The sequence below is a fragment of the Petromyzon marinus genome, unplaced genomic scaffold, assembly GCF_048934315.1.
Source record: "Petromyzon marinus isolate PM22_M1 ecotype Great Lakes invasive population unplaced genomic scaffold, UKy_Petmar_22M1.pri1.0 PM_Scaffold_102, whole genome shotgun sequence".
Classification (NCBI taxonomy): Eukaryota; Metazoa; Chordata; class Hyperoartia; order Petromyzontiformes; family Petromyzontidae; genus Petromyzon; species Petromyzon marinus.
Window position 1 is genome coordinate 123,754 of NW_027423061.1, and position 16,531 is coordinate 140,284.

A 16,531-nucleotide genomic window follows, 5' to 3' on the forward strand; every position below is an offset into this window, starting at 1 on the left:
GACACAGAGAGAGAGACACGGGGAGAGAGACACGGGGAGAGAGACACGGGGAGAGAGACACGGGGAGAGAGACACAGACAGAGAGAGAGAGACGTGGGGAGGGAGACACAGAGAGACACGGGGAGAGAGACACAGAGAGACACGGGGAGAGAGACACAGAGAGACACGGGGAGAGAGACACAGACAGAGAGAGAGACACGTGGGGAGAGAGAGGCAGAGAGAGAGACACAGAGAGACACGGGGAGAGAGACACAGACAGAGAGAGACACGGGGAGAGAGACACAGAGAGAGAGACACGGGGAGAGAGACACAGACAGAGAGAGACACCTGGGGAGAGAGACACAGGGAGAGAGACACAGAGGAGAGAGACAGAGAGAGAGACGTGGGGAGAGAGACATTGGGGAGACGTGGGGAGAGAGAGACTGTGTCTGGCTGTGTTTCTGTGTGTGTGTCTGACTGTGTGTGTGTGTGACTGACTGTGTGTGTGTGACTGACTGTGTGTGTGACTAACGGTGTATGTGTGTCTGACTGTGTGTGTGTGAGACTGTGTGTGACTTTGTGTGTGTGTGTGACTGTGTGTGTCTGACTGTGTGTGTGTAACTGTGTGTGTGACTCTGTGACTGTGTGTGTGTGACTGTGTGTGTGTGACTCTGTGTGTGTGTGTGACTCTGTGTGTGTGTGTGACTCTGTGTGTGTGTGTGACTGTGTGTGTGTGTGACTGTGTGTGTGTGTGACTGTGTGTGTGTGACTGTGTGTGTGACTGTGTGTGTGTGTGTGATTGTGTGTGTGTGTGACTGTGTGTGTGTGTGACTGTGTGTGTGTGACTGCGTGTGTGTGTGTGTGACTGTGTGTGTGTGTGACTGTGTGTGTGTGACTGTGTGTGTGTGACTGTGTGTGTGTGTGACTGTGTGTGTGATTGTGTGTGTGTGTGTGACTGTGTGTGACTGTGTGTGTGTGTGTGACTGTGTGTGTGTGTGACTGTGTGTGTGACTGTGTGTGTGTGTGACTGTGTGTGTGTGTGACTGTGTGACTGTGTGTGTGTGCACAGGAGGCTGAGGAGATGCACGTGAAGGCCATCCAGATCAAGGAGCAGCTTCTGGGCGACGAGGATTATGAAGTGGCCCTCTCTGTGGGCCACCTGGCCTCACTCTACAACTACGACATGCACCTGTACAGTGATGCTGAGCGACTGTACCTGAGGTCCATCGCCATCGGTACACACACACACCTACACACACACACCTACACACACACACCTACACACACACCTACACACACACACACACCTACACACACCTACACACACACACCTACACACACCTACACACACACCTGCTAACACACCTACACACACACCTACACACCTACACACACACACACCTACACACACACACCTACACACACGAAGTGGCCCTCTCTGTGGGCCACCTGGCCTCACTCTACAACTACGACATGCACCTGTACAGTGATGCTGAGCGGCTCTACCTGAGGTCCATCGCCATCGGTACACACACACACACCTACACACACACCTGCTAACACACCTACACACACACCTACACACACACACCTACACACACACCTACACACACACACCTACACACACACACCTACACACACACACCTACACACACACACACCTATACACACACACACACACACCTACACACACACACACCTACACACACACACCTACACACACACACCTACACACACCTACACACACACCTACACACACACACCTACACACACACACACACCTACACACACGAAGTGGCCCTCTCTGTGGGCCACCTGGCCTCACTCTACAACTACGACATGCACCTGTACAGTGATGCTGAGCGGCTCTACCTGAGGTCCATCGCCATCGGTACACACACACACACCTACACACACACCTGCTAACACACCTACACACACACCTACACACACACACCTACACACACACCTACACACACACACCTACACACACACACCTACACACACACACCTACACACACACACACCTATACACACACACACACACCTACACACACACACACCTACACACACACACCTACACACACACACCTACACACACCTACACACACACCTACACACACACACCTACACACACACACACACACACCTACACACACGAAGTGGCCCTCTCTGTGGGCCACCTGGCCTCACTCTACAACTACGACATGCACCTGTACAGTGATGCTGAGCGGCTCTACCTGAGGTCCATCGCCATTGGTACACACACACACACCTACACACACACCTGCTAACACACCTACACACACACACTACACACACACACACCTACACACACACCTACACACACACACCTACACACACACACCTACACACACACACCTACACACACACCTATACACACAAACACACACCTACACACACCACCTACACACACACACACCTACACACACACACCTACACACACCTACACACACACACCTACACACACACACCTACACACACACCTACACACACACCTACACACACACCTACACACACACACACACCTACACACACACACCTACACACACACACCTACACACACCTACACACACACCTACACACACACACCTACACACACACACACACACCTACACACACCTACACACACACACCTACACACACACACCTACACACACCTACACACACACACACCTACACACACACACCTACACACACCTACACACACCTACACACACACACCTACACACACACACACCTACACACACACACCTACACACACACACCTATACACACACACACCTACACACACCTACACACACACCTACACACACCTACACACACACCTACACACACACACCTACACACACACACACACACCTACACACACACACCTACACACACACACCTACACACACACCTACACACACACACACACCTACACACACACCTACACACACACACCTACACACACCTACACACACACACACACCTACACACACACACCTACACACACACACCTACACACACACACCTACACACACATACACACACCTACACGCACACCTACACATACACACACACCTACACACACCTACACACACCTACACACACCTACACACACACCTACACACACATCTACACACAAACACACCTACACACACACACCTACACACACACACCACCTACACACACACACCTACACACACCTACACACACACACACCTACACACACCTACACACACCTACACACACACACCTACACACACACATCTACACACACACACCTACACACACCTACACACACACACCTACGCACACACACCTTCACACACACCTACACACACACACCTACACACACACCTACACACACACACACCTACACACACACACCTACACACACACACCTATACACACGAAGTGGCCCTCTCTGTGGGCCACCTGGCCTCACTCTACAACTACGACATGCACCTGTACAGTGATGCTGAGCGGCTCTACCTGAGGTCCATCGCCATCGGTACACACACACACCTACACACACACACCTACACACACACCTACACACACACACACACCTACACACACACACCTACACACACACACACCTACACACACACACACACATACACCTACACACACACACACCTACACACACCTACACAACAACAACAACAACAACAACCGCCATTCGCCACTAAGTGGCGGTGACGTCACCACGACGCTTGTGCCAGGCTATGTGCACCCTGAGGCCACGTGAAGTGTCGAACGCCCGCTGGCAGGAGGTCACGGGGCAGACCCAGGTGCCACGGGTCGACTGACTGAGATGACTGGCTGATGCACCACCTGTGCCCCCTACTGTGCCAACCTGCTGTGCTTTAGCCACCCGGCGCTCCGCTCGCTGTTGTGAGCGTCGCTCCTCCGCCCTCCGTTGTTGTTGGAGGGCGACTGCCTCCAACTGCCCAGTAGCATCCTTCACGAGCCTCCTCCACAGAGGCCGATCTTGACACCGCTGGTACCAGTCATCGGCAAGTCCACTCAGCTCCACGTCCTCCTGTACCACATCACTCCATCTCTTCTCTAGCCCGTGCCGCGCCCGCTTAGCCCCCTCAATCCGGCCAAACAAAAGCTGTTTCGGCATGCGGTGGCTGGGCATGCGGGCTACATGACCCAGCCATCGCAGCCTTGCCTGCCGGAGGAGCTCACCGATGGGACCCTGCCCAGATCTTTCAAGGATTTGTGAGCTCCTCACACAATCCAGTCTGGTTAAACCCAGGATGGATCGTAGGCAGGTCAGCCTAAATGTTTCTAACCGGCGAAGATGTTCCATTAGGGGGGTCCACGTTTCGCAAGCGTAGAGAAGGGAGGGAATGACCGTGGCCGAGAAGACCTGAAGCTTAGTGCGGAGCGACAGACCAGGTAGCTTCCACACAGCGTTACGCAACCGATGAAAAGATATTGCCGCTCGACTGATTCGGAGTGAGACCTCTGCTGTTAAACTGGAGCCAGTCATAAGCACACTGCCCAGGTATGGGAAACTCTCCACTCTCTCCACAACTGCCCCATCACCGATTGGGAGTTGTGGGGGTGGATTGTCCGATGGTACAAAATACCCAGGCAGGTGCTTAGTTTTGGTGGGGCTGATGGTAAGGCCCCACCTCTTAGTGGCACGCTCCAGTCTCAGCAGCAGCGTCTCCAACTCCTCCTCTGACTGAGCAGCTATTACCAAGTCATCAGCATACATAACGTGGTTGAGCAATAGGGAGCCATCCCTTGACCGCACCCGGGCATCGATTAGCCTCCCATTATATCTGTACCATATGGAGATTCCCCCGGTACAGCTATTGAAGGCTTCACGAACTACGTGGTCAAAATAGATGTTAAATAATGTGGGAGCCAGAGGACATCCCTGTCGCACCCCAAGGTGTACAGGGAATGGCTCTGACTCCCGGCCACGTAGTTTTACCCGGGCCCGCTCACCATCATGAAGGTCCTTAATGATCGTGAGCAGAGGGTCAGGTACTCCAAAAGCACGAAGAACGACCCAGAGCCCAGGCCTACTGATGGTATCATAGGCCTTGACCAGGTCAATAAAGCAGAGATGTAGGTCTTGTTGGAATTCCCTACACCTCTGCTGTAGCAGACGGACAGAAAATATGGCATCTGTGCAGGACCGCCCTTTCCTGAAACCGCATTGGGGCTCCGCAAGCCTCTCCTCAGCGTGCCTGGCAAGGCGATGCTGAATAATCCTTGCCAGGACCTTTCCCGGCACACTGAGGAGTGAGATGCCCCTGTAGTTGTTACAGTCTGTGCGGTCCCCCTTCTTAAAAAGGGGGACCACCAGGGCATCCTTCCAATCCTGCGGAACCCGTCCAGTGGTCCAGACTGTTGTTATGATGTCATATAGGGCAGTCTGTGCACAAACGCCACCCTCCCTCAGCATTTCGCTTGGGAGACCATCTCTGCCCGCTGCCTTTCCTGGTCTCAGACTCCGGATCGCCTTCAATACTTCCTCAGCAGATGGCACCTCAGCCAGCCACTCACAGGGGGTGACTTCATCCAATATTTGAGGCACCGCAGCCTCAGCAGGGTCATCCTCACTTTGTGCCACGATGTTTTCCTGGCTGTGGGATTTTCCCTCCCCCAGGACCTCACAGAAATGCTCAGCAAATCTGCGAACCTGTTCCTGGGGGTCGGAAATTGGATCACCGTTTTTTCCCCTAATGATGGTAATAGGTGTGGCGCTGCAGGTTACTTTTTTGATGGAGTTAAATAGCGATTTGTGATCACGGGCCACTGAGGCAGACTCCATCTCCTCAGCAACCCGCGACCACCACCCATCCTTGCAGCGCCTCACGGCTCTCCGAACCTCCGAGCGAAGGCTGCGGTAAGCCTCCTCATTCTCTGACGTGGGATTCTGTAGCCGATGACAGTGGGCCTGTCGCTTTTTCTCAACCATCCTGAACAACTCCTCTGTCATCCCGGGTGTCTGGGGAGGTCTGGACCGCGTACCCAAAGCAGCCATTGCAGCTGCATGAGTCACAGTCCTAAACCTCGCCCATTTACCCTCGACATCAGGAGGAGTCGGGGACGATGCCAATCCCAGCCGCAAGCGATGATGAAATTCTCGCTTGCAACTTTCATCAGATTGAGCTGATCTGGCCCATGCCCTCCAATCACTCCGGACCAGGTGCCAGTATCATGACCAACTCGGGCATTGAAGTCACCCAACATGATGACTCTATCCCGAGGGGCCACTTTAGCCAGCACCTGTGACAGGAGGTCATAGAAGGCATCTGACTCATCGGCTTTGCCTGCATCCCTCCACGGATGTTCATCTTCGGTGGGGGCATAAGTAACCACGACCACCATTCCTCGCCTCCGGTTGATGGGAAGGCGAGCCCAAAGTAGCCTGGGGCTTACAGCTTCCCACACCTCACCGCCACGCTCCCACGCCCCCTTCATTCTTTTGTTCAAAAGAAGACCCACACCCTGTTGTTTGGCAGTCTGCTGCCCCGAGTAGAGGACTGTCCACCCCTCATGGTGGCAGGAGCCAGAGCCGGTCCACCGGACCTCCTGAATGCCGCATAGATCCAGGCGGTACCGGTCCAGCTCCCGACAGAGGAGTGGCAGCCTCTCCTCTGCAGTGAGCGTTCGAACATTCCACGTGGCCACCCGTAGTGGCTTTTCGTTGTTTCTGGAGTAGCCCCGAGGGTAGGTATTCAATCTCCTGGCTCCGCCAATTGGGGTTTGGCCAGGAGACGTCATAGACGCCTGGCCCCCCGGGGCCTCCGGCACAAGCTTAGTTGTTACATATTTCACTTTAATTCGTGGTTTTGTGGTAATTAATTGAAGGTGGAGGGGTTACCAGCCCCTCGCACCCGTCCAGAGCCCCCGTTTAGCCCCTGTGGTGGACACATATGCCATGAGGGGAGGAGCCAATCAAAAATTGGAACTCCCCCCACAGCACTGTCCACGACAGAGTTGCCCGTCCGGCACCGCGAGGAGGTAGGGGGTTGTTTTGCCGGACACACCTACACACACACACCTACACACACACCTATACACACACACAACTACACACACACCTACACACACACACCTACACACATACACCTACACACACACACCTACACACACCTACACACACACACCTACACACACACCTACACACACCTACACACACACACCTACACACACCTACACACACCTACACACACACACCTACACACACACACCTACACACACCTACACACACACACCTACACACACCTACACACACACACCTACACACACCTACACACACACACACCTACACACACCTACACACACACACCTACACACACACCTACACACACCTACACACACACCTACACACACCTACACACACACCTACACACACCTACACACACACACCTACACACACACACACACCTACACACACACACCTACACACACACACCTACACACACACCTACACACACACCTACACACACACACACCTACACACACACACCTACACACACACACCTACACACACACACACCTACACACACGAAGTGGCCCTCTCTGTGGGCCACCTGGCCTCACTCTACAACTACGACATGCACCTGTACAGTGATGCTGAGCGGCTCTACCTGAGTTCCATCGCCATCGGTACACACACACACACCTACACACACACCTGCTAACACACCTACACACACACCTACACACCTACACACACACACACCTACACACACACCTATACACACACACCTACACACACCTACACACACACCTACACACACACCTACACACCTACACACACACACCTACTCACACACCTATACACACACACAACTACACACACACCTACACACACACACCTACACACACACACCTACACACACACACACCTACACACACACACCTACACACACACCTACACCTACACACATCTACACACACACCTGCACACACACCTACAACAACAACAACAACCGCCATTCGCCACTAAGTGGCGGTGACGTCACCACGACGCTTGTGCCAGGCTATGTGCACCCTGAGGCCACGTGAAGTGTCGAACGCCCGCTGGCAGGAGGTCACGGGGCAGACCCAGGTGCCACGGGTCGACTGACTGAGATGACTGGCTGATGCACCACCTGTGCCCCCTACTGTGCCAACCTGCTGTGCTTTAGCCACCCGGCGCTCCGCTCGCTGTTGTGAGCGTCGCTCCTCCGCCCTCCGTTGTTGTTGGAGGGCGACTGCCTCCAACTGCCCAGTAGCATCCTTCACGAGCCTCCTCCACAGAGGCCGATCTTGACACCGCTGGTACCAGTCATCGGCAAGTCCACTCAGCTCCACGTCCTCCTGTACCACATCACTCCATCTCTTCTCTAGCCCGTGCCGCGCCCGCTTAGCCCCCTCAATCCGGCCAAACAAAAGCTGTTTCGGCATGCGGTGGCTGGGCATGCGGGCTACATGACCCAGCCATCGCAGCCTTGCCTGCCGGAGGAGCTCACCGATGGGACCCTGCCCAGATCTTTCAAGGATTTGTGAGCTCCTCACACAATCCAATCTGGTTAAACCCAGGATGGATCGTAGGCAGGCCAGCCTAAATGTTTCTAACCGGCGAAGATGTTCCATTAGGGGGGTCCACGTTTCGCAAGCGTAGAGAAGGGAGGGAATGACCGTGGCCGAGAAGACCTGAAGCTTAGTGCGGAGCGACAGACCAGGTAGCTTCCACACAGCGTTACGCAACCGATGAAAAAATATTGCCGCTCGACTGATTCGGAGTGAGACCTCTGCTGTTAAACTGGAGCCAGTCACACCTACACACACACCTACACACACACACCTACACACCTACACACACACACCTACACACCTACACACACACACCTACACACACACCTACACACACACACCTGCACACATACACACACCTACACACACACACCTACACACACACACACCTACACACACACCTACACACACACACCTACACACACACACACATTTACACACCTACACACACCTACACACACACCTACACACACACACCTACACACACACACCTACACACACACACCTACACACACCTACACACACACACCTACACAACAACAACAACAACAACCGCCATTCGCCACTAAGTGGCGGTGACGTCACCACACACACACCTACACACACACACCTACACACACACATCTATACACACACACACCTACACACACCTACACACACACACACCTACACACACCTACACACACACACCTACACACACACACACCTACACACACCTACACACACACACACCTACACACACACCTACACACACCTACACACACCTACACACACACCTGCTAACACACACACACACACCTACACACACCTACACACACACACCTACACACACACACACACACCTACACACACGAAGTGGCCCTCTCTGTGGGCCACCTGGCCTCACTCTACAACTACGACATGCACCTGTACAGTGATGCTGAGCGACTGTACCTGAGGTCCATCGCCATCGGTACACACACACACCTACACACACACACACCTACACACACACACCTACACACACACCTACACCTACACACACACCTACACACACACCTACACACACACCTACACACACACCTACACACACACACACCTACACACACACCTACACCTACACACACACACCTACACACACACCTACACACACACACCTACACACACACACATTTACACACCTACACACACCTACACACACACCTACACCTACACACACCTACACACACACCTGCACACACACCTACACACACACCTACACACACACCTACACACACACACCTACACACACACACACCTACACACACACCTACACACACACACATACCTACACACACACCTACACACACACACCTACACACACACACACACACCTACACACACCTACACACACCTACACACACACCTACACACACACACCTACACACACACACACCTACACACACACACCTACACACACACACCTACACACACACCTACACACACACACACACCTACACACACACACACCTACACACACACACCTACACACACACACACACCTACACACACCTACACACACCTACACACACACATTTACACACCTACACACACCTACACACACACCTACACCTACACACACCTACACACACACACCTACACACACACACACCTACACACACTTACACACACACCTACATACACACACCTACACACACACACACACCTACACACAACAACAACAACAACAACAACCGCCATTCGCCACTAAGTGGCGGTGACGTCACCACGACGCTTGTGCCAGGCTATGTGCACCCTGAGGCCACGTGAAGTGTCGAACGCCCGCTGGCAGGAGGTCACGGGGCAGACCCAGGTGCCACGGGTCGACTGACTGAGATGACTGGCTGATGCACCACCTGTGCCCCCTACTATGCCAACCTGCTGTGCTTTAGCCACCCGGCGCTCCGCTCGCTGTTGTGAGCGTCGCTCCTCCGCCCTCCGTTGTTGTTGGAGGGCGACTGCCTCCAACTGCCCAGTAGCATCCTTCACGAGCCTCCTCCACAGAGGCCGATCTTGACACCGCTGGTACCAGTCATCGGCAAGTCCACTCAGCTCCACGTCCTCCTGTACCACATCACTCCATCTCTTCTCTAGCCCGTGTCGCGCCCGCTTAGCCCCCTCAATCCGGCCAAACAAAAGCTGTTTCGGCATGCGGTGGCTGGGCATGCGGGCTACATGACCCAGCCATCGCAGCCTTGCCTGCCGGAGGAGCTCACCGATGGGACCCTGCCCAGATCTTTCAAGGATTTGTGAGCTCCTCACACAATCCAGTCTGGTTAAACCCAGGATGGATCGTAGGCAGGTCAGCCTAAATGTTTCTAACCGGCGAAGATGTTCCATTAGGGGGGTCCACGTTTCGCAAGCGTAGAGAAGGGAGGGAATGATCGTGGCCGAGAAGACCTGAAGCTTAGTGCGGAGCCACAGACCAGGTAGCTTCCACACAGCGTTACGCAACCGATGAAAAGATATTGCCGCTCGACTGATTCGGAGTGAGACCTCTGCTGTTAAACTGGAGCCAGTCATAAGCACACTGCCCAGGTATGGGAAACTCTCCACTCTCTCCACAACTGCCCCATCACCGATTGGGAGTTGTGGGGGTGGAGTGTCCGATGGTACAAAATACCCAGGCAGGTGCTTAGTTTTGGTGGGGCTAATGGTAAGGCCCCACCTCTTAGTGGCACGCTCCAGTCTCAGCAGCAGCGTCTCTAACTCCTCCTCTGACTGAGCAGCTATTACCAAGTCATCAGCATACATAACGTGGTTGAGCAATAGGGAGCCATCCCTTGACCGCACCCGGGCATCGATTAGCCTCCCATTATATCTGTACCATATGGAGATTCCCCCGGTACAGCTATTGAAAGCTTCACGAACTACGTGGTCAAAATAGATGTTAAATAATGTGGGAGCCAGAGGACATCCCTGTCGCACCCCAAGGTGTACAGGGAATGGCTCTGACTCCCGGCCACGTAGTTTTACCCGGGCCCGCTCACCATCATGAAGGTCCTTAATGATCGTGAGCAGAGGGTCAGGTACTCCAAAAGCACGAAGAACGACCCAGAGCCCAGGCCTACTGATGGTATCATAGGCCTTGACCAGGTCAATAAAGCAGAGATGTAGGTCTTGTTGGAATTCCCTACACCTCTGCTGTAGCAGACGGACAGAAAATATGGCATCTGTGCAGGACCGCCCTTTCCTGAAACCGCATTGGGGCTCCGCAAGCCTCTCCTCAGCGTGCCTGGCAATGCGATGCTGAATAATCCTTGCCAGGACCTTTCCCGGCACATTGAGGAGTGAGATGCCCCTGTAGTTGTTACAGTCTGTGCGGTCCCCCTTCTTAAAAAGGGGGACCACCAGGGCATCCTTCCAATCCTGCGGAACCCGTCCAGTGGTCCAGACTGTTGTTATGATGTCATATAGGGCAGTCTGTGCACAAACGCCACCCTCCCTCAGCATTTCGCTTGGGAGATCATCTCTGCCCGCTGCCTTTCCTGGTCTCAGACTCCGGATCGCCTTCAATACTTCCTCAGCAGATGGCACCTCACCCAGCCACTCACAGGGGGTGACTTCATGCTCAGCAAATCTGCGAACCTGTTCCTGGGGGTCGGAAATTGGATCACCGTTTTTTCCCCTAATGATGGTAATAGGTGTGGCGCTGCAGGTTACTTTTTTGATGGAGTTAAATAGAGATTTGTGATCACGGGCCACTGAGGCAGACTCCATCTCCTCAGCAACCCGCGACCACCACCCATCCTTGCAGCGCCTCACGGCTCTCCGAACCTCCGAGCGAAGGCTGCGGTAAGCCTCCTCATTCTCTGACGTGGGATTCTGTAGCCGATGACAGTGGGCCTGTCGCTTTTTCTCAACCATCCTGAACAACTCCTCTGTCATCCAGGGTGTCTGGGGAGGTCTGGACCGCGTACCCAAAGCAGCCATTGCAGCTGCATGAGTCACAGTCCTAAACCTCGCCCATTTACCCTCGACATCAGGAGGAGTCGGGGACGATGCCAATCCCAGCCGCAAGCGATGATGAAATTCTCGCTTGCAACTTTCATCAGATAACTGAGACCAGGCCACTTTAGGTTGGAATGGGGTCCTGGGTGTACACTCACCACCGGAGTGGAAGAATGGCAGGCGCATCTTACAGATGACTAGTCGATGGTCAGAGGGCAGATCAGCTCCACGGTAGGTCCTGGTGTCAAGGACATGGGCTCGCATTCGCTGCTCCGTCACTATGTAGTCCAGCAGATGTTCTTGCTTGGACCCGGCATGCATCCATGATGTTGTGTGGATGCGCCGATGCCGGAACAGCGTGTTGGTAATTACAAGCCCATGGGCTGCACAAAAATATAGCAGCCTCCTACCGTTGTTATTGAGCTGATCTGGCCCATGCCCTCCAATCACTCCAGACCAGGTGCCAGTATCATCACCAACTCGGGCATTGAAGTCACCCAACATGATTACTCTATCCCGAGGGGCCACTTTAGCCAGCACCTGTGACAGGAGGTCATAGAAGGCATCTGACTCATCGGCTTTGCCTGCATCCCTCCACGGATGTTCATCTTCGGTGGGGGCATAAGTAACCACGACCACCATTCCTCGCCTCCGGTGGATGGGAAGGCGAGCCCAAAGTAGCCTGGGGCTTACAGCTTCCCACACCTCACCGCCACGCTCCCACGCCCCCTTCATTCTTTTGTTCAAAAGAAGACCCACACCCTGTTGTTTGGCAGTCTGCTGCCCCGAGTAGAGGACTGTCCACCCCTCATGGTGGCAGGAGCCAGAGCCGGTCCACCGGACCTCCTGAATGCCGCATAGATCCAGGCGGTACCGGTCCAGCTCCCGACAGAGGAGTGGGCAGCCTCTCCTCCGCGGTGAGCGTTCGAACATTCCACATGGCCACCCGTAGTGGCTTTTTGTTGTTTCTGGAGGAGCCCCGAGGGTAGAGATTCAATCTCCTGGCTCCGCCAATTGGGGTTTGGCCAGGAGACGTCATAGACACCTGTCCCCCCGGGGCCTCCGGCACAAGCTTATTAGTTAGATATTTCAGTCGTGGGTTTGTGGTAATTAATTGAAGGTGGAGGGGGTTACCAGCCCCTCTCACCCGTCCAGAGCCCCCGTTTGGCCGCTGTGGTGGTCACAGACGCCATGAGGGGGGAGGAGCCAATCGGAATTGGCCCTCCCCCCACAGCACTGTCCACGACAGCGTTGCCCGTCCGGTACCACGAGGAGGTAGGGGGTTTGTTTTTGCCGGACGCCACCACCACCACCAACACCACCAACACCACCACCGCCACTGCCGCCACCACCACCGTCGCTGCCGCCACCACCACCAACACCACCACCAACACCACCACCACCGCCACTGCCACCACCACCAACACCGCCGCCACCACCACCACCAACACCACCACCAACACCACCACCGCCAACACCACCACCACCAACACCACCACCAACACTGCCGCCGTCACCACCACCAACACCACCATCACCAACACCGTCGCTGCCACTACCACCACCAACACCACCACCAACACCACCACCATCGCCGCCGTCACCACCACCAACACCACCACCGTTAACCCCACCCACCCCTCCACCCGCCCCTCCACCCGCCCCTCCACCCGCCCCCTCCACCCGCCCCTCCACCCGCCCCTCCACCCGCCCCCTCCACCCGCCCCCTCCACCCGCCCCCTCCACCCGCCCCTCCACCCGCCCCGCCAGGCAAGAAGCTCTTTGGCGAGGGCTACAGCGGCCTCGAGTACGACTACCGGGGCCTCATCAAGCTCTACAACTCGGTCGGCGACGTGGCCAAGGTGTTCCACTTCCACGAGGTGCTGGCCAACTGGAACCAGCTGAGGGACCGCCAGTTCGAGGTGAGCGACGCCCTGGACGAGGTCGCCCGCGCCGCCCGCTCCACCCAGGAGGTCGTCGGAGCTTTCCTCGCCGGCGGCGGCGGCGGAGGAGGAGCCGGTGGAGGAGCCGGAGGAGGAGCCGGTGGAGGAGCCGGAGGAGGAGCCGGAGGAGGAGCCGGAGGAGGAGCCGGAGGAGGAGCCGGGAGAGCGGCGGTTTTGCCGCCGTTGCCGCAGCAGCAGCAGGATCAGCAGCAGGAGCAGCAGCAGGAGCAGCGGCAGCAGCAGCAGCAGCGGCAGGAGGAGGAGGAGGAGCAACAGGAGGAGGAGGAGGAGGAGCCCTTCTGACCGGATCGGAACGGGGATAGCGCGCACCCGGAACCGGACTGGATCAGACCGGACCGCCACACCCGGAACCGGAACCGGATGGGACCGGAGCGGACCGGAACCGCACACCCGGAACCGGATGGGACCGGTCCGAGCACCGGGACCGTCTGGCCGCCCCACTCTGCCTGATTGCCATCCTCTCCGTTAGTTCACCCCCCCCCCCCACAATCCCCACTTAACTCCATTATTCATTATCCAGCCAGCCAGATAGCCAGACAGCCAGCCAGACAGCCAGCCAGACAGCAAGATAGCCAGCCAGACAGTCAGATAGCCAGACAGCCAGCCAGATAGCCAGCCAGATAGCCAGACAGCCAAGCAGATAGCCAGCCAGCCAAATAGACAGCCAGCCAGATAGCCAGCCAGACAGCCAGTCAGATAGCCAGCCAGATAGATAGCCAGTCAGATAGCCAGCCAGACAGTCAGATAGTCAGCCAGACAGCCAGATAGATATCCAGTCAGATAGCCAGCCAGACAGCCAGATAGGCAGCCAGACAGCCAGCCAGCCAAATAGCCAGCCAGCCACCTAGCCAGCCTTCTAGCCAGCCAGATAGCCAGCCAGCTAGCCAGCCAGCCAGATAGCCAGCCAGCCAAATAGCATGCCAGCCATATAGCATGCTAGCCAGCCAGCTAGCTGGCTAGCTAGCCAGCCGGCCAGCTAGCTAGCCGGCCAGCTAGCCATATAGCATGCTAGCCAGCTAGCCAGCCGGCCAGCTAGCCATATAGCATGCCAGCTAGCCAGCCAGCCCAGCCAGCCCAGCCAGTCCAGCCAGTCCAGCCCGCTCAGCCCAGCCAGCCCAGCCAGTCCAGCCAGCCCAGCCAGCCCAGCTCGCTCAGCCCAGCCAGCCCAGCCAGTCCAGCCCAGCCAGCCCAGCCAGTCCAGCCAGCCAGCCAGCCCAGCCAGTCCAGCCAGTCCAGCCAGTCCAGCCCAGCCAGTCCAGCCAGCCCAGCCAGTCCAGCCAGCCAGTCCAGCCAGTCCAGCCAGCCCAGCCAGTCCAGCCAGCCAGTCCAGCCAGTCCAGCCAGCCCAGCCAGTCCAGCCAGCCCAGCCAGCCCAGCCAGCCCAGCCAGTCCAGCCAGCCCAGCCAGTCCAGCCAGTCCAGCCAGTCCAGCCAGTCCAGCCAGCCCAGCCAGTCCAGCCAGCCCAGCCAGCCCAGCCAGTCCAGCCAGCCCAGCCAGTCCAGCCAGTCCAGCCAGCCCAGCCAGTCCAGCCAGTCCAGCCAGCCAGTCCAGCCAGTCCAGCCAGCCAGTCCAGCCAGTCCAGCCCAGCCAGTCCAGCCAGTCCAGCCAGCCAGTCCAGCCAGTCCAGCCAGCCAGTCCAACCAGTCCAGCCCAGCCAGTCCAGCCAGCCCAGCCAGTCCAGCCAGCCCAGCCAGTCCAGCCAGCCCAGCCAGTCCAGCCAGCCCAGCCAGCCCAGCCAGCCAGTCCAGCCCAGCCAGTCCAGTCCAGCCAGCCCAGCCAGCTCAGCCAGTCCAGCCACCCCAGCCAGCCCAGCCAGTCCAGCCAGTCCAGCCAGTCCAGCCAGCCCAGCCAGTCCAGCCAGTCCAGCCAGTCCAGCCAGCCCAGCCAGCCCAGCCAGCCCAGCCAGTCCAGCCAGTCCAGCCAGCCCAGCCAGTCCAGCCAGCTCACTTGCCCCTAGCTCATGAGCCGCCTCGCCCGGCAGCTCAACCACTCGGCCGTCCGTGCGTCCGTGCGTCTGTGCGTATCAACCACCGTCTCCACCAACCACCCACA

At 56.3% G+C, this 16,531-nt stretch overlaps 2 protein-coding genes across 3 annotated transcripts in view; both read left to right on the forward strand.

Moving 5' to 3' along the window:
* Positions 1-15,524, forward strand: part of APPBP2 (amyloid beta precursor protein binding protein 2) — a 106,539-nt gene extending 91,015 nt beyond the window's left edge. Inside the window, exons 13-14 of one of the 2 annotated variants that reach the window (XM_076063352.1) lie at positions 1,049-1,214; positions 14,287-15,524. In XM_076063352.1, the coding sequence (XP_075919467.1) occupies positions 1,049-1,214; positions 14,287-14,762 (642 nt within the window). In that variant the 3' untranslated portion in view covers positions 14,763-15,524. Of the gene's footprint in view, positions 1-1,048; positions 1,355-14,286 lie in introns of those variants that run through there. The other variant, XM_076063351.1, reaches the window with a different exon arrangement.
* Positions 14,881-16,531, forward strand: LOC142922562 (uncharacterized). The gene is made up of 2 exons (XM_076063348.1): positions 14,881-14,889; positions 15,537-16,531. Exons 1-2 carry the CDS (start codon positions 14,881-14,883, stop codon positions 16,434-16,436), a joined length of 909 nt encoding a protein of 302 aa, XP_075919463.1. The 3' UTR covers positions 16,437-16,531.